General features: G+C 38.6%; 1 protein-coding gene across 1 annotated transcript; it reads right to left on the minus strand.

The window, feature by feature from the left end:
• Nucleotides 1-2671: 2671 nt before the first annotated feature.
• LOC142163808 (uncharacterized) lies at nucleotides 2672-4212 on the minus strand. The gene is made up of 3 exons (XM_075220954.1): nucleotides 3876-4212; nucleotides 3520-3759; nucleotides 2672-3201 (listed from the first exon to the last, which is right to left on the minus strand). Exons 1-3 carry the CDS (start codon nucleotides 4210-4212, stop codon nucleotides 2672-2674), a joined length of 1107 nt encoding a protein of 368 aa, XP_075077055.1.
• Nucleotides 4213-22221: the final 18009 nt, after the last annotated feature.

The following is a 22221-nucleotide window of genomic DNA, read 5'->3' on the forward strand; positions in this document are numbered from 1 at the left end:
CAAGTATCCATTGTCTCGCATTGATGATTTATTCGACTAGCTTCAGGGAGCGAGAGTGTTCTCCAAGATTGATCTCTGTTCAGGTTATCACCAGTTGAAAATCAAGGACTTGGATATTCTCAAGATAGCCTTCAGGACTAAATAAGGTCATTATGAGTTCCGTGTTATGTCTTTCAGGCTGACCAATGCCCTAGTAGCGTTCGTGCATCTGATGAACAATGTGTTTCGACTTTATCTTGATTCGTTCATGATTGTCTTCATTGATGACATTCTGGTGTACTTGCGTATTCAGGAGGAGTACGCTGAACATTTGAGAGTGGTGTTGTAGAGATTTAGGGAGGAGAGGCTTTATGCGAAGTTCTCCAAGTGTGCGTTCTGGCTCAGTTCAGTGGCTTTCTTAGGGCACATGGTTTTCAGCGAGGGTATTCTGGTTGATCTGAAGAAGATATAGGCAGTTTAGAGTTGGCCCAGACCGTTCTCAGCCACAGAGATTCGCAGCTTTCTTGGTTTGGCGGGTTATTATCGCCGATTTTTTCAAGGATTTTCATCTATTGCATCACCCTTAACCAAGTTGACTTCTGAAGGGTGCTTTATTTGTTTGGTCAGATGAGTGTGAGGATAGCTTTTAGAAGCTCAAGACAGCTTTGACCATAGTTCTAGTATTGGTTTTGCCATCAGCTTCAAATTCATATACAGTGTATTGTAATGCTTTGAGAGTTGGTATTGGGTGTGTGTTGATGTAGGAGGGTAGAGTTATTGCTTATGCTTCTCATCAGTTGAAGCTCCACGAGAAGAACTACATCGTTTATGATTTGGAGTTGGCTGCCATAGTTCAAGCATTGTAGATTTGGAGGCATTACCTGTATGGTGTATGTTATGAGGTGTTTACTGATCATTGTAGCCTCCATCACTTGTTCAAGCAGAAGGATCTCAATTTGAGGCAGCGGAGATGGTTAGAGTTTCTGAAGGATTATGATATTATTATCTTGTACCATCCGGGGAATGCCAATATGGTGGCCGATGCTTGAGCCGAAAGGCGGTGAGTATAGGGAGTTTGGCATATCTTCCAGTTGGGGAGAGACCTCTTGCAGTTGATGTTCAGGCCTTGGCCAATCGGTTCGTGAGGTTAGATATTTCGGAGCCCAGTCAAGTATGGGCTTGTGTGATTTCTCGGTCTTCCTTATATAATCGCATTAGAGAGCGCCAGTATGATGATTCGCATTTGCTTGTCCTTAAGGAGAGAGTTCAGCGCGATGATGCTAGAGATGTGACCATTGGTGATGATGGAGTGTTGAGTATACAGGGCCGGATATGTGTGCCTAATGTACATGGTCTTCGGGAGTTGATTCTGGACGATGCCCATAGCTCGCGGTACTCCATTCATCCGTGTGCTGCGAAAATGTATCAGGATCTGAGACAACATTATTGGTGGAGGAGAATGAAGAAAGACATTGTGAGATTTGTAGCTCGGTGTCTCAATTGTCAGCAGGTGAAATATGAGCATCAAAGGCCGGATGGCTTGCTTCAGCAGATGGATATTCCAAAGTGGAAGTGGGAGAGGATCACTATGGCTTTTGTAGTTGGACGTCCACGGACTTTGAAGAAGTTCGATGCTATTTGGGTGATTATGGATGAGATGACCAAGTCCATGCACTTCATTCCTGTGTGTACTACCTATTCTTTAGAGCGGTTGGCAGGGATCTATATCCGAGAGATTGTTCGTTTGCATGGTGTTCCGGTTTTCATCATTTCAGATAGAGGTACTCAGTTTACTTCACAATTTTGGAGTTATTAGAGAAACATCTCTGCCTCTTCTTCATGTTCAAGTCCCATGCAGAAGAGCATGTGAAGTTTCCTTTCACATTTGGGGTCCAGATAGGCTGGTCTTGGATTTGAAGGTTGTGATAGATTTGGATTTGGAGGATGACAGGTATTAAAGGTGTTAGGACTGCTTCATTCAGCTTCTGCAGATTCCACTGGCTTGGTACCAAAAATTGGCCACAGTTACATTGCCTAGCCTTCCTCCTTCACTATTGTGATGAGCAAGAGCACCATCTCCCAACCAGTTGTCCCACCAAAAGTTGTAGCTACCAGAATGCTATCTCCAAGTGATGTGTTTTTTAGCTTCTTTCTTGTTAATCATCATTTGGTTCCATGTTTGTGATTGCCTAAAGTTCCATTTTTTGGAAATGGGATTTGATCTCTAGCAATATTTAGCTCTGAGAAACTTGCTCCATTGTGACTCTTTAGTTCTGAAGAGCCACCATTTTTTGAATTCCATGGTTTGGCAGATATCTTCCGTTGATTTGAGGCAAACACCTCCCTCTTCAGTGGAAATATCAATTTTATCGAAGAAGCCCAGTGGTATTTGTTTTTGTCTTTCTCCATTCCCCCAAAAAAGTTAGTTGTTAACTTCTCTACCTGCTTCAGTATAGTTTTGAGGGGAGGGGGGGGGGGTTAAGGCTGACAAAATATGTGTAGGTATAAATTGTAGAACATGCTTAATCATAGTGGCTCTGTCTCCATAAGAGAGAATTCTGCTTTACCATCCTTTAATTCTGCTTACCACCTTGGCTACTAGGGAATTGAAATATATTATTCTCATTCTTCCTATGTATAATGGACACTTCAGGTAGGTAATGGGAGATTCTTTCTTGAAGAAGCATGTGATCTATTGAACTCTTCTGATAGTTGCTGGGAATATAAAGGGAGAAACCATGAAGTGGCTTTTTTGCCTATTGATTTGCTGCACAGATGTGTGCTCATAATTGTTGAGAATCTCCATAATCTTCTGCAATGATGCTCTACCTCCTGATGTGAAGATTATGATGTCATCTGCAAAGCTTAGGCGGTTGATTTGTGGATCCCTCCACTCTATGTATAAACCATTAAAGAATTGATCATGGGTGAGGCTGTTGAGCATCCTAGAAAGACATTCAGCTTCAATGATGAACGGGGATAGGGCCAGTGGATCTCCTTGTTTCAAACCTCTAGTAGAGTGGAAAAAATTACATGTAGTGCCATTGATGATCACTGAGTACCAATAGTTTTCCATGGTTCTCCATATCATTTCGATTATTCTTTCATTGAATCCCATTCTTCTCTGCATAATACATCTATAGCTCCAGGATACCCTATCATAAGCTTTTGTCATGTCCAACTTGATAACAACATTTGACCTTTTGTTTGGTTTTTTGATACCTTGCATAATTTCTTGTGCAAGCATTATGTTTTCAGAAATACTCCTGCCCTTAACATAACCAGACTAATTTGGTGAAATGATTTTAGGAAGGATTGGGCTAAGTCTGGAACATATAACCTTTGAGACAATTTTGTTGACAAAATTTTTGAGGCTTATAGATATGTATTCAGTGAAGGAGTTGTGAAATTCAACCTTAGGTATCAGAACTAGGCAGGCACTAGTCATGTACTTAGGCATTTCTGAACCACCAAAGAAGGCTAGGACAACTTGTAGTAGATTAGCCTTGATGATGTCCCAGCAAGATTAAAAGAACTTACCATTCATGTCATCAGGACCTGCTGCACTTATTGGACTCATTGAGAATACCACTTCCTTGAGTTCTTCAATAGTTGGATTTTTGGTGAGGAGATCATTTTCTTTATCTGTGATGAATGATGGGATGCAGGATAGCAGGTTTTCTCTAATGGTGTCACCAGTTTCTGTAAATCGGTCATGATAGTAGTCACAAGCTGCTTCCCCTATAGCTTCATCACCTTGCACCCACTCACCTTCAATGTCTTTGATTTTATGAATACACAGCTTTTTTCTTCTTCCTCATTAAATTATGGAAGTATCTTGAATTTGCATCACCATTTTTGAACCACTGAAGCTTTGTTTTTTCTTCAGAATAGACTCTTCCAGCTTCCTATATTTTTGTATTGAGCTGTTACCTCATGAAAGTTCATTCTGTCATCAGCATCATTTGTTTGAGCCCAAGTCTTTTCTACCTGCTTCATTTTTTCTTCATATTTATTGGCCTTCTGGAAGATATCCCCATATTCCTGCCTCGACCATTTACTTAAAGCATTAGAGACTGCTTTAAGTTTTTGATGGAAGATCCACATAGCATTACCTCCGACTTCCTGATTCCAAATTTCTTGAACCAAAGGGATGAAGCCTTCATTTTCCACCCAACAGTTGAGAAACTTGAAATAATTTTTGCTAGTATCCTGTCTAACATTCATCTCCATTATTAGGGTATTATGATTAGACCTAGTGGAGGCTAAGTGTGAAATGGTGGTAGCTAGCCAATTGTCATTTACCATGCCTCTGTCCAATCTTTTCCAAATTATTGATTCTGGACCTCTGCCATTAGACCAAGTATATCTAGGGAAATAGAACCCCAGGTCTACAAGTCCACAATCTTCTATCATACTGAGGAAGTCCATGCTCTTACTCAGTTGGTATGGTAGACCCCCTATCTTTTATTCAATTGATGCAATAACATTGAAATATCCAATCATGCACCATAGGATGGTGAGGTAATGTGGTGGCGTATTTTTCGGAGAGAGTCCTTGAGCATCAATACTTTAGAAGAATCAGGGTGACCATTAAAGGTAGTAAGGAGATGATTGCAAGTGTTATCTTCCTTCAGGTCTTCACTATGTTCATTATGTACTTCGTCACCAATATAAGAGCATCCACTTCAAATGGTCCTTCTATATGTGGAGAGCTCTCATAAACAAACTACCTATAGATGATATGGTCCTTTTATTTAGTAACCCTACTATATCCAGGTGTGTATGTTGTTATACACCTGGGGAAAAATATGTGGATCATATTTATAGTAGGGGCCAGTTTGGATTGGTAGTATGGAAAAAGTTTGCAGGACCAACTGGTATCCACACTGCTGAAATGCCTATAAGACTTCTCCTGATGAAATGGTAGCTTCACAAAAGAAACAATGAAGTGCAGAAGCTTTTACTTGACACTGTACCAACTATTATTTGCTGGGACATTTGGAAGAACTGGTGCAGTACAAAATATGACAACAAAACTTCCTCTTTCACTAGAGTTATCTGCTCCATTAACTCAGATATTTCACATGCTCATGCAAACAACTTACCCCTCAATTTGCTAGCTAATAAACTGGGAGGATTTATATCCCATTGTTGAGAGCATCAAACAATACATCAATGTTAGGCAGGTTGTTTAGAGCAGACCTAAACAGGGATTTGTAAAAGGTAACAATGATGATAGTGCACTGAACAATCCAGGAAGTGTAGGGGTGGGGCAATAATAAGGAACTGCAGTGGTACATTTATTCATGCCTTAGCTGCTCCATTGGAAGAAGATACCAATAACCAAGCTGAAGTAGAAGCAACAGCCTTAGGAATTAAGTTGTGTGTTGACAATGGCCATAAGAAGGTACACTTAGAAGTAAACTCAGCACTGCTCATTCAATGGCTTACCACTAACAATGACCCTCCATGGAATTTAAAGATGCATCTGATGAATCTGAGACAACTATGTGGCCAATGTGAAGAAAACAAATTCTCACATGTGTATAGGGAGTCCAATTGCCCAGCAGACTCCCTATCAAAACTCAGCCACAACCTATCATCCATAAACCATTTTTACTCCACTCAATCTCTCCCCAACCACATTAGAGGTCAGATTCAGCAGGACCTTCTAGGCACCCCTGCATTCAGACACAAAAAACTAGTAGAATCATATGCCCACCACAGCTTGCTTCAACCTCTAGCTCCTCTCATGGATATGGTTGATACTGTTAAGTCATAGGAGCTAACCTATTCGTCAAAAGCAACATGCTCAGCAACAACAGCCTCTCCTCTACTTCAACCAGAAATAGAAATTCCTCTGTTAGAGGTGAGGGTGCTACATATGGCACAGTTCCTACTTCCTTTGCAAGAGATGAGGGTGCTACATGAGACATAGTTCCTACTTCCTCTATCTGGATTTGAGTAGCAAGATCAGCCCCAGTTCCTACTGCCTTAGACACAGGTGAAGGGCCAGTAGAAATCATAGTACATGCTTCCTTCCAGTGAGGTTGGAAATGGGATCCTTCACATTCTTCAATGCAACTGGAGGGTCAGCTTGTGAACTAGAACCAATACCTGAATTTTGGTTAGTGTTGGCTTCTTGTGCATCAGCTACTTGCTTAGCAATCTGTTTGAATTTCGCTGCCTGTTTCTTTGGTTGACTCCCTTAAAATTCTTCTTCTTTTGAGAATGCCATTGATCTTTGGAATGGTTATACCTTATAATTTGTTGAGTTTTTGCTTTTTGGTTTTCATTTCTTTGCTGATCTTCTCTTTGGTCTTGCATTACCATCTTTTGCTTGGAGTTATGGTTCTTGTTTTTCCCCTGCATGGCTTGTTCTTGGTTATGTTGAGACCCCCTTCATGCACTTTCCTTTTATTGTTCTGATTCTCATTGTTTCCAGATGTTTCAGCTACTGCTTTATTTTTGTCCTCCTCTTCTCTTTCTTGATAGAGCAGTGGTATTCCTCATGCCCCAAATGCCTGCAATGTAGACAGTAATTTGGGAGGTTTTCATACATTACCTCCAGCTATTGCCCATCCCCATTAACATCTTGATCATCATCAAAGCCAAGCCACACATGATGAGGCATGTCCTTAGTTAGGTCTATCTACATCTTTACTTTTACTACACTTCCCCTAGTTTTTTACATTGAAACAAAGTCCAGATGTAGTGTCTTACCAATAAGAGACAATAATACTGATAAGACCTCCATATATTAGAAATGCCAAGGTAATTTAGGAATGACTACCCATACTGGGATAATTGGAGTGTCCTCATTAGGTTTGAAGTGGGGAGTCCAGGCTTGAATATTCATTCGTTGGACCTTGGATGCACATGAATTGTTTGGTCCAGACAGTGGTGTGGTCATACTCATTGTCTAGATCAATATACACTGTTCGAGCATTGTAGTGGACTATTTTAATTCCTTCTCTAAGCTCAGTTTTAGTTGTGAAACTTCTTCTGATCACTTTCATTCTTGGCATAGTGTTAAGAAATTTACCCACAATAGTGTATTCACATCTATTGGGTAGGGTGACCATATAGTCTTTCCTGGTGAAGATAATCGCTGACTGACCCTGTATAGTGGTTGTTTTATGTGGGGGGGGGGGGGTTGAATTCTATTGGAGTTAAGTCTGTTGCATATTTTGCTCTTAGTTTGGTTTCTAGGGTGCTAGGGAGTGTGTGATGGTAGGAGGAGGTGGGGCAGGAAAATTGGGTGGTTTTTTTTGTTGGATACTAGTTTCTTTTGGTGGAATATCTGGTTTATTATTATGAAGCTGGGCATTTTGGATAGACTGATTAGGTGATTTATTATTTTATGGGTGTTGGGGTTTATCAAAGTTGGCTGAGATCTTTGGGTATGTGGAAGTAGATAGGGACGGGGTGGTTTGGATTTTTGTTTGAGCTTGTTGGGGAATCTTGGCAACATGACTAGATAGCTCATTGGTTGATGTCTTCTCCAAGTGTCCTGAAGCATTTTGAACAGTTGCTTGAGTGAGGTCTATTACCTGGTTTTCTGATGAAGGAGAGATGTCTGATGCTTTTGGTTGAGCACCTGCAATAGTGGTAGTTGCAGGAGTCAATTTTGAAGATATTGTGACTTTTGATTGGTTGACCTGAGGTTGCGATGGATTGGCAAGATTACCTATATCTGCAGAAGAATTTTTGCATTTACCTTGGTTGGTCTGGATAGCTGGTTCATCATCTCCGACCAACTGAACAACTAGCACTTCAATTAGGTTAGTGGAATTGGTTGGGGCATTTTGCCGAACAACTACTATATTCACGATTGCAGAATTCTCTTTTTGAATTATTGTGGAGGTTGGTTGATTGTGGTGGGGTTTTGCGGATTGGAAAGTGTTTTCTAGGTTAGCAAAGACATTTTAGCATTGGTTTCGTACAAGTTGGATACTGCATCGTCTTCTCCGGCAAGTGTCTCCTTGTCGGAGTTTTGCAGAACATCAGAGCTCTCATTTTCCATGGTAGAATGGTCTGAGATTTGGTGGGGAGGTAGTATTTGACCTGGGGGAGAGTCTCCATGGCCTGGAATTGCTCGATTTGGGCCAGGAAAGGATTGGGAAGTTTATGAGAATTCCATGCAAGTCGAAGCTATAGTATTTGCTACCTTTCTTTGTAACTCAATAGCAACTCGCTTGGAATTGTAGGGTGAAACCAACAGGGGGTTGTGCTCGGTGCTAAGGCTATTCCTTTGAGTCAATTTCGATGGAATTTCACCGCCGGACGATGAAGTTGTGCCCATTCCGGTGACAGTCTGTCCTTAACGCCGAAAATCGTTATTTTGAGAGTGAAGGTAAGACTCATGCAAAGATAGTTTCCTGTTATTACTGATATAGTTTAACATCATGTTTTGGCAATATAAAGTTAAAAGGTGAGAATAAGTAGCCATGTCTTGAGCTTTAGAAATAAACAAAGTTGGTAGCTTAAGCTTCTCTAATACTCTTTTAGAGGGCTTAATCTGGAAATATTAAATTGTGACTATGCCAATAATCTTTTGAAGGGCACGAAGGTATGTAACTCAGGATATTTATAGGCGAATAAGAACATCAAAAATTCCGTCAAGTATATGATGTGATAAGCTCACAGCTTTACAAGAGTCGGAGAGTCTTCCCTAAATGCTACAATAAAAGACTAGCTGAGGAAATAAGGAAAACGGCTTCAAACTAAGCATAGTGACCAAAATAAATAGTAGTCTTGTAACAACAGTCTCACTACAATATAGTATGCATTCTATAAGAAAGTGGTACCTATTGTGACTAAGGAACGAGAAGTAAAATCCAATGTAATATTCGAGATCATACGAGTTACACAAAATTCCAATATATGTTGGCACTAAGATAAGCCAAGTATTCATGCAACAAGTGGCAGAACGACCAAGAAAAGTAATTGCTTACTTTTAACAAAAGCTGAGAAGGCACGAAAGGAATTATACGATCTATGATCCAGAGTTAGTTAAGTTATGAAAACACTTAAGATTTCGGAGTGTTATCCATGCAGCATATATGTTGACAAGGATACAGCTATTATATCCCGTATTTCGTACGTAAAAGTTTCGTGTTAAGTTAATCGACATAGGCCCGAGGATGAGATTATCTTGAGGTTATATGCATTTAGGCTATTTATAACAAGTGATAAGTAAGTGTCGTGAAGGCTAAAGGGTAAACGAATCAAAGAAAATGAGTTTCGTTGAAGGTTGTCGATTTGGGATAAAATACGGTCCGAGCTATAATACCCGGTATTTATGGACTAGTGCCATACAAGGTACTACATGACTATGATAGTAAGGTGTATAAGGTATGTTAAAAGTAAGTAGTATTTTAAGTAAGTTGAGATAATTTTTAATTATGTAGGTAATCGGTTAGTTATTGAGTAATGGGACATTACCTAGTTAATTAAGGAGTTGTGGGTGATTAATTAAAGAATTTGATTAAGACAAAACATCCCCACGTGGCAGCAAAGTAATCCAAGAATTGTGACTCTTAAGTCACTATACTATGTGACAAGTCTTAAGAATGTGAGATATTTCCATTTAATAAAGGAAAGACACCTATAAGTCACAAACGTAAGTCACATAAGCAAGGTAAGATCTTTAACAATTCAAAGCAAATAAATATTTTACAATTATAAGGGAGCACGGTGCAATCTTTTTCAAGAATATCATACAGATTTTTTCCTACTACGGTCTTGCCGTCACGTGTTTTGTCACGATTGTCGTGTGTTAGAGGGATTGTTCGAAAAACCGGCTCAGGTATGTTAAGGTCATCCCTTATTTCTTTTGGCATGATCTGTACGACACAAACGAAATAAACAAATGCACAATTTCTATAAATGACTCTATTCATATAAATACTAGAGATGCTTATGTTCTTGATTTCCCATGTGTCATATTATTCTGTCATATTCATGGGTCTCAGAAAATATGTAAGTTGATAAAGTTTATTTCATGATATTAATCATAGGCATAATGGTCTTACAACACTCTGAAAGATTTTATTGACGTACTTCTCATGCATTGCATTCATTTACATTGACCCATGACATTATATATGTGTATATATATATATATAGCCAAATAAATACGCGGGCACTTAAACTTGTCCGAAATTTTTATTTAGACACTTGAACTCGGACTAGTACTTATTGAACACCTAAAGTCCTCCAAAAGTGTATTAATTAGACACATTTTGCTGAGATAGCCAAATAATAAAGTGTGTGCATTTCAAATGCTGTTGACCTGGCAAAACAAACAAATGAGACAGAGACACTTGGAATTTGATCCCAAATAATAAGGAAAAAAGAGTTTTAAGGAAAAAATAAATAAAAAAACTCTGTTATAGCTACCCCGATTACTCTTTCTCTCTCCCGATATTTCCTTTCAATTTTTCAAGTCATTTTTTCTTAATATTTACATGAGCTTTTTGCAACTTAAAACATGAAAAATCAGTTGCTGCAGTGTCAAAACGGGAATCTTGAGTAGAAATTGGGAACTACAATTGATTTAGAGGAGATCTTGACACAACCATCCCCGACCCAGGTGGAAACTCCATTAACAAAGAAAAAGCGTTGCTTATAAGATCTGTAAAGAGGATAGACAAATAAGGAAGATGTCTCTACTTAGCTATCCGAAATTTCAAATAGGTTTCTGCTTGATAAATGCAAATCTTTAAGGCAATTTTTGATTTCAACACACATATCCGGCAATCGATTTAGACACTGATTTTGTATTATCAAATTTAAAAGGAAAATTGTAGCTGATTATGGTGGTGTTAGAATTGGGTTGGGATTGGAAAAACTAGATCTGGGGTATTTTCAGAGTGTTCATGGTGGTGGTGTTTTGGGGGAGAATCAAGAAGCGAGCTTGGTGCCGGCCATGAAAATTTCTGGCTTAGGTAGGTTGTCCTTCAGACAAAACCAGAGTAAAAGAAAAATATGAAAAAAGAGAAAGAAAAAGAAAAATATGAATTTGTTATTTATTGAGACACTAAACGCGCTTTAAGAAAGTGAGAAATACACAGTTTGTCATGTCATCAAAATGTGTCTAATTGGAATACTTTTGGTGCTCAATAGGTATTAGCCTGAGTTTAAGTGTCTAAATAAAAAATTCAGACAAGTTAAGGTGCCTACGTATGTATTTGGCCTATATATATATGGGATATGGGAAAAGGTTATGGTGTTATATACCTATCACCACCTGATTAGCTGGTATATGTTAATGAATTTGTCCACAGTGGCCGAGATGATATGATGGGATGCCCTTAGAGGCTTGATGATATTATGAACACCTATACCTATGAATGACATACGCACGTGCATGACATTATAAATGTTTCAGGATTTACAAAGCCATTTACACTTACATGTGGAATTCTTTATTCCATGTTTCATATATGTCTTTTATGTACTGATTTTTATGCCTTGCCTTACATACTCAGTACATTATTAGTACTAATATCCCTTTTGCTTGGGGACGTTGCGTTTCATGCCCACAGGTGCAGGTAGACAAGCATAAGGTCTCCCTTCTTAGGATCCTTGATCAGCAAGAGTTGGTGCACTCCATTTGATTCAGAGTTTCTTTAGATTTTGGTACGATAGGTTTGTTTACACATATGGGTATGACGGGGCCCAGTACCGTCCTTGTACACTTGTATATTCTATTAGTGGTCTGTAGACACTCATGTATAGTTGGGTAGCATGTGTCCTTGTCGGCTTCCAGTTTTGGATATGTAGTTGTCCATAACAGTCTTGTCGGCTCGCCCTACGTATTTCACACGTAATGTATATATGTCTTTTTGACATGTTTTTCTCACGCATGTTATGCTAGTAATTCAGCAGAAGTTATCCATGTTCATACATTAGTCACATGCTTAAGGGTGTTCGACAGGTAGGACTCGGGCACCCGTCGCGGCCCATCAGTTTGGGCCATGACAACAGCTATAAGAGACTCCACTATAAGTTAAAAGAAAGAATTGTGTCCAAGTCACAGATAAAAACTTGAATTGCTAGAAGGTTATATCATGGATGTTTCATAGCGTCCACAAGGAGCTAAAATAATAGCTAATACCCTGAGCCGCAGATCAGAAGATAGTGTAAGCATACTTAAAGGCTGAGATAGAAGAGGAAACTAAAGAGTTACATCAGCTAAGTGAGTTAGGAGTCTGATTATTAGACCCCGATAAATATAGAAATCGTTATTCAGAACATTGTAGAATCACTCTAAATATCATAGGTACAAAAGAGATAGTACAACCATATTCTATAATGGCTCTTCGATAAATCTAGTTAGAAGAGTACCAACCTCATCAGAAGTCAGTATAAAGCTTCCGCCAGATTGTGTATGCACTTCAGGTGCAAGTATTTTAGTAGAGCTTTAAGGTGTGTATGTGAATTCCACCTATGTGCAAGGGAGGTTGTGAAAAAGATAGAAGATACGATATAAGATTTAAAGGTAAGTATGGTACAAGTGAAGAAGGTTACGAATATTCTAGATATCAGATAGAGTGCTGGAAGCATGTAATTCTATATTAAGAAATGATAGTGGTGTTGTCAGTGGCATATTTTCCAGCCTATGGTTTCCAGGTACAGAGAGGTATAGTTAAAAGAGTAAAGAAGAGTTAGAGACGATATGATGTCTCTCTTAAGATTCCAGAATAGCATAAGGAAATCTATGGTGCTAGCAAATTAAAGGAAAGTTGCGAGTAGTATAAATAGATATGTTTAGGTCACAAACTAATGTATGGTAGAGTGACAAGGTTTTAGGTAGATATGAGTAAGGATAAGAAAAAGGTGGGTGAGAAGGTGACGAAAATAGGTAAGGCCTCGGGATTAAGCCCATCAAATTAAGAGGGTTGATGAATTCCGTAAGTTATAGAACACTCAATATAGCCTGAATGAGCTCAGAGAAGTCTAAGACTATGAGTGATTTGAAGAGATGAAATATTACCCTGTAGTAGAATAACAGTGTAATTGTGATAGATAAGACGATGCAGTTAAGGCCTTTGATTGGTTAATGATTTAAAGAAAAGGGATTTAATGAATTGCACATATTAAAATAACCCCATAAGGTGAATCACGTTCAGATGCCAAGAAATACAGTTATTGAAGTATAATATCACCCCTAAGTGGATCAGGCAAATAACTTCAAATGTTGCTCGATGAGACGTAAGACCTCAACATTAAGGTGAATCAACAATACATGGATAAAAGTTCCAAAGTATGAGATGAGATTAGGTTGTCATTCTTAAGATAAACAGTAATGAAGAAGCATTAAAGGACTTAGATTTATACATATGGGATAAGTAGTGAGAGAGTCAACTAGAGTTGGGTAGCAGACATCGGTAATAATAATCCGAAGTTAGTGTTATAGTATAGTATAACCTACCTAGATGTAGTAAAGCCATAAAGATAGATATACAAGCATATGAAACAAGATGTAACGATAGTTATAAGTTCGACAAAGTACCAAGCGAAGGACTTTAGTAAACCTATATATACCAGGAGGAACAACTTGTCATAGTTCTGTATATGTTTCCAAAGCGAGGCTTGGAGATTGGGTAAAAGCTGGAGGAAAAAGGACAGAAGAGTCGCATATTAACACATAAAAGGACAAAGTCGTAGAGACTGCATGACGCAAGGTCGCAACAGTTACGAGATTGGAAGAATTCCGACAACAAGTTGTGGTGTGAGAAAGAGGCCTAAAGGGGGGAATGCCCTGGCCTTTGAGTTTATTCACAGAACAATTTCCTAAATGGCAAGGATAGTATTAAAATATTCATAACAGCTATGGGCTATGAGACTGATAAGCACATCAGCCAACATTCGAGGACAAATGTTCCAAAGGGAGGAATGATGTTACACCCCATGTTTTCGTATGTAAGAGTACATCGTAAGTCAATTGATTTAAGCTTAGAAATTAAATCATCTTTGAAAAGTTCACAAAGTTAGTTAATCATGTTAATTTGGAGGTTATAAATATTAAAGATCATGAATACCAAATACCAAGAGGGTTTGAAGGCTTAGAAGCTAAACGAATTAAAGAAAATAAGTTTCGTTGAAAGTCGACAAGTTGGAATGTTAAAACATGTACTTTTCGGGTGATACTAGGGTGCTTAAAATTATAAGGAGATTATGTTATGAGTTATTTTATTCGTATGATAGTCGTGTGTTATAATTTGAAGTCAAGCGAGTTGTGGAACAAAAGTTGGAAAAGGTCATCACAAGTTTCATTCATAAATGTGTTGAAACATAAGTGAAATGTAGCTAAGCTTTTTTACCAATATACTTGGAAATAAGGAACGATATACCTACAAAATTAAGATCTACGAGTCTAGTTTCTAACTCATTTAACCGTTCGTTGATACAACATTGGAGTAGATAGATATTCACATTTTTGTGAGATTGTGCAAGCAACTCCCATGAGACCCACAAAGTCGGTGTAAAACTCCAATTTGTATTTAAGTTCATTCTAAATCGTTTTCACTCATTTTTCTCATCCAATACAGTTCCTAAACCCTCCTAATTGCTCTCCAAGGGTTCATCCATGATTCTAGGGTGAAAACCTAAGATAAAAACATGAATGCAATGCTAGAAACCATGTGGTGCTTGCTAGAACGTAGTTCTTCATCTTGTAGCTATTTTGGAGGGTTCTTCAAAGTTAAGTAACCTCAGGTTTTGTGTTGTTCTTGTTGAATAAGGTAATATTCAGTCCCTCCTTTATATATATTAGATCTTCAAGGCATACTACAAGTGTTTACACACCAACTTGAACCCCAAAAGTTGATTCAAGAAAAGAATACAACATCTATAATGTCGTGGTGTCATTGAGGATAATTGTGGGCTGTGTTTGGCTGAAATTTCATGTTGTTGCTATTTTCTATATTGAGTATAACAGCCTACTAATTGCGCTTAAGTTTTCTTGTATGTTGGTTAAGTTTTTAGGATGATAAACTACAAGATAGTACTTGTATTAGCTTGAGATGTTGTTTTTCTTGATGGATTGATTTAAAGATGCTCTTATATACAGTATTATAGTATTTTCACGACCATCAAGCTATAATCAGTGGGCAAGCCCCTTTTGGGCAACCTCTGATCAGATGGTAAGTTATATACCGAGCCTACTATAGTCGAGCTCCTATGAGCGAGTCCAGAATGACCAAGAGACAGAGCCTAGTATGGCCGAGTGCCTATGAGAAAGCCTACTATGGCAGACCAGTTATACATACAGAGCCTTAGAAGACCGGACATCTATTTTACTTACTATATTGAAAGAGTTGAGTCAGTATCAGTAGGTAAGCATATCTTCAGATTATCTTTGACTCTTAGTTACTTTTAGTTATTATATTATCAGTTTAGTTTCAGCTTTCAGTTATTCTATTGCTTTACATACTCGGTACATTATTTTGTACTGATGCCCCTTTTGTCAGGGATGCTGCATTTCATGCCTGCGGGTCCTGATTGACAGTTGGACAGACCCTTCCAGCAGGCAGGTATAGTCCTTGGAGTCCATTTTATATATACATGTTTGATGGGTAGGTCAAGCCCCTGTTCCGACCATGGTATAGTTCAGTTATCTATAGAGGCTTGTAGAAAAGTCCTGTATATTTTGTATATCAGTAGATGTTCATAGCGGCTTCGTCAGTCTACACAGTTATATATATCTGCCTTTGGGTATGTTTACCCCATAGATGAGAGAGATGTTCTTTTCAGACGATTCGAAATATGGCCTCATCGACCTTAGTTGAGGGTTACCTCTCTAGAGTTTATAGTTACAGAGTGGTATGCTCGGGCCGAATATGGCACTGGGTGCCCGCCATGCCTCTTCAGGTTTAAGGCGTGACATGATGTTCAGATTTTGCTATGTGGCATGAAAGAATTATGGATGTATTTCTGGTGGGATGATTGTGTATGAGAGATATGTTAGTCATTCGAGTGATTGAGTTGGGATCGACTAGGATGATTTATGTATTCTATGGATTTGGAGACTGGGCATTCTCAGAAGTAGATTGTTTCGGGGTTGCAGACTGTGAAGATATGACCAAAGTTAACCAGATGGTGGTCCGTGCTATGGTTAAATCATCTTGGACTTTTGGAGGGCTATTTATCTATTTGGGGATGACCGAAATTTCTTTGGGGGCCCATTAGTAGGCCCAATGAGGATGTGTATTCTACATTGGGTCAGATTTGTTGACTCAACACCATTATTATTGAAGGGTGTGTCATTCGGTTAAAGTTGAGCTTGTTCGTGTTCTAATAAGTTCTATATGTACTCTTTTATAGTATGAAGGGTTGTGATTTGTTGGTTATATACACACATGATGCGGTTTTATTTGGGCCTTGTAGCGGAATTCGAGTGAGATGGTTATTAGGGTGTTGAATGGTTGATTGTGCCTTGGTTATAATCTTTCCTATTTATGGTATATGATGCTATCTATTACTCCATGGTTATAGTCATTCACTCCTTGTACCTTATGTTGAATTGCGTGTGGTTGTTGATTCTTTAGCATTGTGTGTTGAGGTATTTCATATGGACCAGTATTTGGATAGGGTCGCGCATTACATCAGAGTTATATTGGGATATGATCCTTTATGTTAGATCTTTGTGTATTGGTTCTACTATGTGTGATGGGTTGGCATTGCACTTGTGGTGGTATCTATTGAACTTGCGAGACGGCTCTTCCATTTTCGTCATTTTCCATTTTTCACTGCATTTGAATTGTTGCTTATTGGTGCACGGATTGCATGGTTTGTGGCTTGAGGTTGTATTGGTGTGGCATGTCAGTACAGTAGCTGTGTTTGATGAGGTAAGGTCATTGGACCTGGAATTCGTGCTATCTGATTTGATTACGGTATGTTTGGAATAATAATATTAGATGTCGCCTTAGAATTTGACTTTGGTTCTTGTCGTATGAGAGAAAGAGAGCTCCATGACTTATTGGTCTGATGAGTGGTTATGAGTTTCTACGTGTTTCTTTAATCATTGACAGAATACGAAGGTTATGAAGAAGGTTTTATTTGATATGAGGATTTTATCGGTGCCGTGTTTGTTTTTTAAACAACTACTATGATCGAAAAGTATTGCTAAGAGTATGCAAGTTATGTGGTATATCATGTGATTACATCTTGGGTTATGGTTATGACTTGATACAACTTGTTCAGACTTATCTAGTGTGTAGATGCGTGATTCGGGTCTTGTAAGGTATTTCAGATGTTGGAAATTGGGTTCTAAGGTTTATGGGCTAAGGTTGAAGGAAGAATCTTTGGTTTGAGTTGACGGTTTTATATGGATTGGGGTGACGTGGGATCACCCCATGGTATGTGCATGGTAAGGTTACACTGTGATTTGATGGCTTTGGAACACTTCTTGGCACGTTCGAGGACAAACATATATTTAAGTGGGGGAGAATGTAACGACCCAACCGTTCGTTTTAAGCCTTTGCATTATGTTCAGCTGTTTAAATTCTTGAGTAGCTTCATATGACGTACTATGACTTGTATGAATCATCGGTGATTTCGGATTGATTTGGAAGAGTGATTCTCAACTAGGAAGTTTTAAGTTGGAAGAGTTGACCCAAGTTTGACTTTCGTGTATTTTACCCCGGATCGGAGTTTTGATGGTTTCGTTACGTCAGGATAGTTATTTTGGACTTGGGTGTATGCCCAGATTAGCATTTGGATATTTCTAGAAGGTTCGGCTCTATTTTGCGAATGTTGGCAATTTGAAAGTTTGGAATGTTCATAAGTTTGACCGGGAGTTGACTTTGATGATATCGGGTTTGGATTGTAGTTTTGGTAATCGAAATACCTTCATTATGTCATTTGGGACTTATGTGCAAAATTTTAGGTTATTCCGAGTTGATTTGATAAGGTTCGGCATGCGTTTTGGATGTTAAAAGTTTAAAAATTCCTTAAATTCGATTTGAGGTGTGATTCGTGGTGCTGATGTTGTTATGCATGATTTGAGGCCTCGAGTAAGTCCGTATTATGTTATGGGACTTTTTGGTATGTTCGGACAGGATCCCGAAGGACTCGGGTGAGTTTCGGACAGCTTTCGAACCATTTCCTCTCATTTTGAATTGCTGGTTTTTACTGATGTCTGTAGTGAATCGCGTTCTCAAAGGAGTCATCGCGATCACAAATAAGGATTTGGACTAGGCTATTTTCTCTCTTCGCGTTCGCGAGTGTTGAGTCGCGTTCGTGGTGTATGTGGGACTTGAGCTTCGTGTTCGCGTTTAGATAGTCACGTTCGCAATGGTGAGCTGGGAGCTGGAGCACTCTTCATCGCGTCCACGAGACATGGGTCGCACTCGCGTTGTGTGGCATCTTTTGGGCATCGCATTCACGTGGGAAGCATCATAAACGAGTAAGGCATTTTTGGTAGCAGTTCATTTTGTTCATCGCGAACACGATGGTTTTTCCGCGTTTGCGGAGTGTTCATCGTGGTCGTGCTTATAATTACTCAATTTCAAAGGTTTTAGAAATTTTATCATATTTTTTGAGCTATGGAGCTCAGATTTGGGCGATTTGGAGGCGATTTTAACCACATGAATTGGGGTAAATGTTTTCTACTCGGTAATAATTTATTCTGTGAATCCAACTTCATTTTTGGCATTTGATGGATAATTTCAAAAGTGAAATATGGGGGTTTTTGTCTAAACTTTCATAAAGTGAATTTTTGAGTTTTGAATATTTATTCGGAGTTAGATTTGAGTGAAATTAGTATGATTGGACTCGTAATTGAATGGATTGTTGGATTTTGTGAGTTTTGTCGGGTTCCTAAATGTGGGTCTGGGTTTGACTTTTTGGTTGACTTTGGGATTTTGATTAAAGAGTCGGCCTTTATCATTGGATTTGTTACTTTGGCAATATTTGATGTTTTTGATTTGCTGTTGGCTAATTTCGAGCCGTTCAGAGGCCAATACGTACGGGATTGCATTTTAGAGTATTGTTTGGCTTGCTCGTTATTTGATTTGGCTTCTTCGAGGTAAGTAACATATGAAAACTAAGATTTGAGGGTATTTAACCCTGGAAACTCTGTTATAAGAGATATATTGAGGTGAATAACATGCTAGGTGATGAGCGTGTGGGCGTGCACTAGGGAAATCATGATTCTAGTTGACTATTAGACTGTGGCCAGACTGGTTTTGCTGTTACATCTCGTTACATCCGTGTTCTCCCTACTTGTATGATTATATGAGCTGTGAATCATGTTAGAAATCATGTCTAGGCTATGTGCTTATTCGATTGAGACATAATAAGGCTATCTCTGTTGTTTTTAGTTATCTGCTCTAACTTTAATTATATGCTTAGTCATGATTCTTCATTTGCATATCATACCTCAATCTCGATTCATCATTCATTGGTACATCGCATGTTATCATTGTTTGGGCTGAGTGGTACGAGATTAGAGCCCCTGTGAGTTTAGAGATTGATGACTGAATTAGGGATTGATAGTCGAATTATGAGTAATATTTATGGGATCAGGTTGCATGCAGCAGCAGACCTTATTGGCTATTTGTGGGATCAGGCTGCATGTCGTAGCATGCCTTATTGACTATTTATGGGATCGGGTTGCATGCTTCAGCAGGCCTTATCGGCTTAATTATTATTATGGGATCGGGTTGCACATCGTAGCATGCCATATTGGCTTTATATTAGCGCTTGGGCAGGATCTTTCCTTCCGGAGTCTGACATACAAGCAGTGAGCGCAGGTGCCACACAATGCTGAGTAATTGTGTATGATGAGTGGGAGTTTGAGACAGGCATATTGAGTACTCTGGGAGTGTGAGTATCTGGGACTATTACCGTGAAGTTATTCATTTGACATGTGTGCTTGGCATGTAGGCATAGAGATGTATTTTTCTCATGCTACACAATGTTGTAAGATTCATGATTTGACATGTAGGCATTGAGATGTATATTCCTCACGCTAGACGGTATATGATAAGTGATGACTTGGCATACATATTTACATGTAGGAATAAAGATGTACTTACCTCATGCTATCTGATAATGAAATATCTTATCTATTGTTGAAAGTTTGGGAAAAATCACAGTTTTTCTTATATACTCATATTTTGGAAAATCCGATGAAGATTTGGGTTTTTTTGTTATACCTAAATGGCATGTCTATTCTTCTATAACTATGAAAGAGCTGTACATGAGATCTTTTGAGTTATTACATGTATTGCTTTCATTATATTGTTACGGGTTGTTTTTGGCTATTGGTGTTAGACTGTGACTATTTTCCCGAGCTCGTCATTGCTTTCAACCTATGGTTAGGTTTGTTACTTTTTGAGTACATGGGTCACTTGTACTCATACTACACTTCTGCACCTTGCGTATAGATCTTGGAGTTGAAGTTCCTGTGTGTGACAGGAGCTGGCATTGAAGATGCACCTGTGTTCCGATTATAGCTGCCTCTTGTTCTTCGTAGCTTTAGAATTATAAATCTATTTACGTATATTTCGAATAGATGATGTATTTATTTCACACTAGGTTTTTAAAATTCTAAGTCTTAGAAACCCATAATTTGTACTACCAATCCTTAGGTTTTTATTATATAAAATTTCAGCTATTTAATCATTTATTTTCTCAGTAAATCTCATTTTGAATTGTATTATTGTTAGTTGGCTTACCTAGAGGATTGGGTTGGGTAAGATCATGACTAATTTGATTTTAGGGTCGTCACATGTACTCTCGGTCAAACCTATGAACTTTCAAACCTTCAAATTGTCAATTTTTACCAACTAGCGCCAAAACCTTCTAGAAATATCCAAAATGCAAATCCGGCCATATGCACAAGTCCAAAATTACCATCTGGACCTAAAGGAACCATCAAAACTTCAATCCGAGGTCAAATGTACAAAAGTCAAACTTGTTCAACTCTTCTAACTTAAAGCTTCTAAGATGAAAATCATTCTTCCAAATCAATTTGTTGGTATGTTGGAAGCTGTGCGTCGTATGGAATTGAATTTTCATGTGCAAGTTTGTGGTACAATTTCGACGGAAAGGTCAAGATTTCTACACAGTATGGACGGTTTCTGAGGTTTAGAAGAATGCTGGCACTATTTGGTATTACTAGAGAAGAGCGTGTATTTCAGAAAGGCACATTATGTTTTGACTTGCGGAGGCTTGACCAGTATTATGGTAATCAGCTGGTTGATTGAATACTGATGTTCAAATTTTGGTGTGTTGCACGGAAGAATTTTGGAAGTATTTTTCGGGGGTGATGGTATATGAGGGATGTATCAGCCACTTGAGTGGTCAAGTTGGAATTGGGTATTGTGATTCTGGTATTCTAGGGATTTGGAGACTAGGAGTTCTCGGAGGTAGATTGTTCCTTGGTTGTGGACTGTGAAGGTATGCCCAAAGTTAGAAGTTAATAGTATGTGTTATGGTTAGGTTATTGTGGACTTTTGGAGGGTTATTTATCTATTTATGGATGGCCAGAGTTCGTTTGGGGGCCCATTGGTACGCCTAATGAGGATGTGTATACTACACGAGGTCGAATTTGTTTACTCAGCCTTGCTATTGTGAAGGATGTGTCAGCGGTTAGAGTTGATCTTATTTGTGTCTATTGGGTTCCATGTATTGCTCTTCGATGCTGAAATGAGTTGTGAGACTGTTGACTATTTACACACATGATGCGTTCTGTTTGGTCCTTAGGGTAAAATTGGAGCGAGATGGTTCTTACGGTGTTGAATGATTAATTCCAACTTGGTTATGGTCTTCTGATTTGTGGTATATTGTGCTATATGTTCCTCTATGATTATTGTCATGCACTTCGTATGGTTGTTGTTAATCTTCGTGTGGTTGTTCATTTTGAACATTATTACCCAGGATATTTCATGTGGACCGTTGTCCGGATTGGGTCACACACTGCGGCGGAGTTATGTTTGGATATGATCATTGTAAAACCCCGGAAAATTTTGCTAAGTAATTTAAGATTTCGTGGAGCTGAGGTAGGCAAATTATTTTATTTTGTGTGCAAGTGCGGATTCATGATATAATGGATATCAATTGGCTATGTTAATAAGCGTATAAGTCATATCATAAGTGATTTGAGGTCTAAGGAGAGGCCTAAGTCTAAGCCAAGTTGGAAAATTTCATAATGGACTAAAGTTGTGAATGAGTACGCACAAGACCTTACTTTGGACAATCATATATCGAGTTATATACGGT

Source organism: Nicotiana tabacum, chromosome 1 (genome assembly GCF_000715075.1).
Source record: "Nicotiana tabacum cultivar K326 chromosome 1, ASM71507v2, whole genome shotgun sequence".
Classification (NCBI taxonomy): Eukaryota; Viridiplantae; Streptophyta; class Magnoliopsida; order Solanales; family Solanaceae; genus Nicotiana; species Nicotiana tabacum.

Bases quoted from the DNA above. Each gene is read 5' to 3' on its own strand.
- LOC142163808 (XM_075220954.1), bottom strand. From the start codon at position 4,212: ATGGAGATGAATGTTAGACAGGATACTAGCAAAAATTATTTCAAGTTT. The intron at 3,760-3,875 runs GTCTATTCTGAA...ATAAAATCAAAG, and splicing joins AAATATAGGAAGCTGGAAGA to ACATTGAAGGTGAGTGGGTG. The intron at 3,202-3,519 runs GTAAGTTCTTTT...AAATTATGCAAG, and splicing joins AGGTCCTGATGACATGAATG to GTATCAAAAAACCAAACAAA.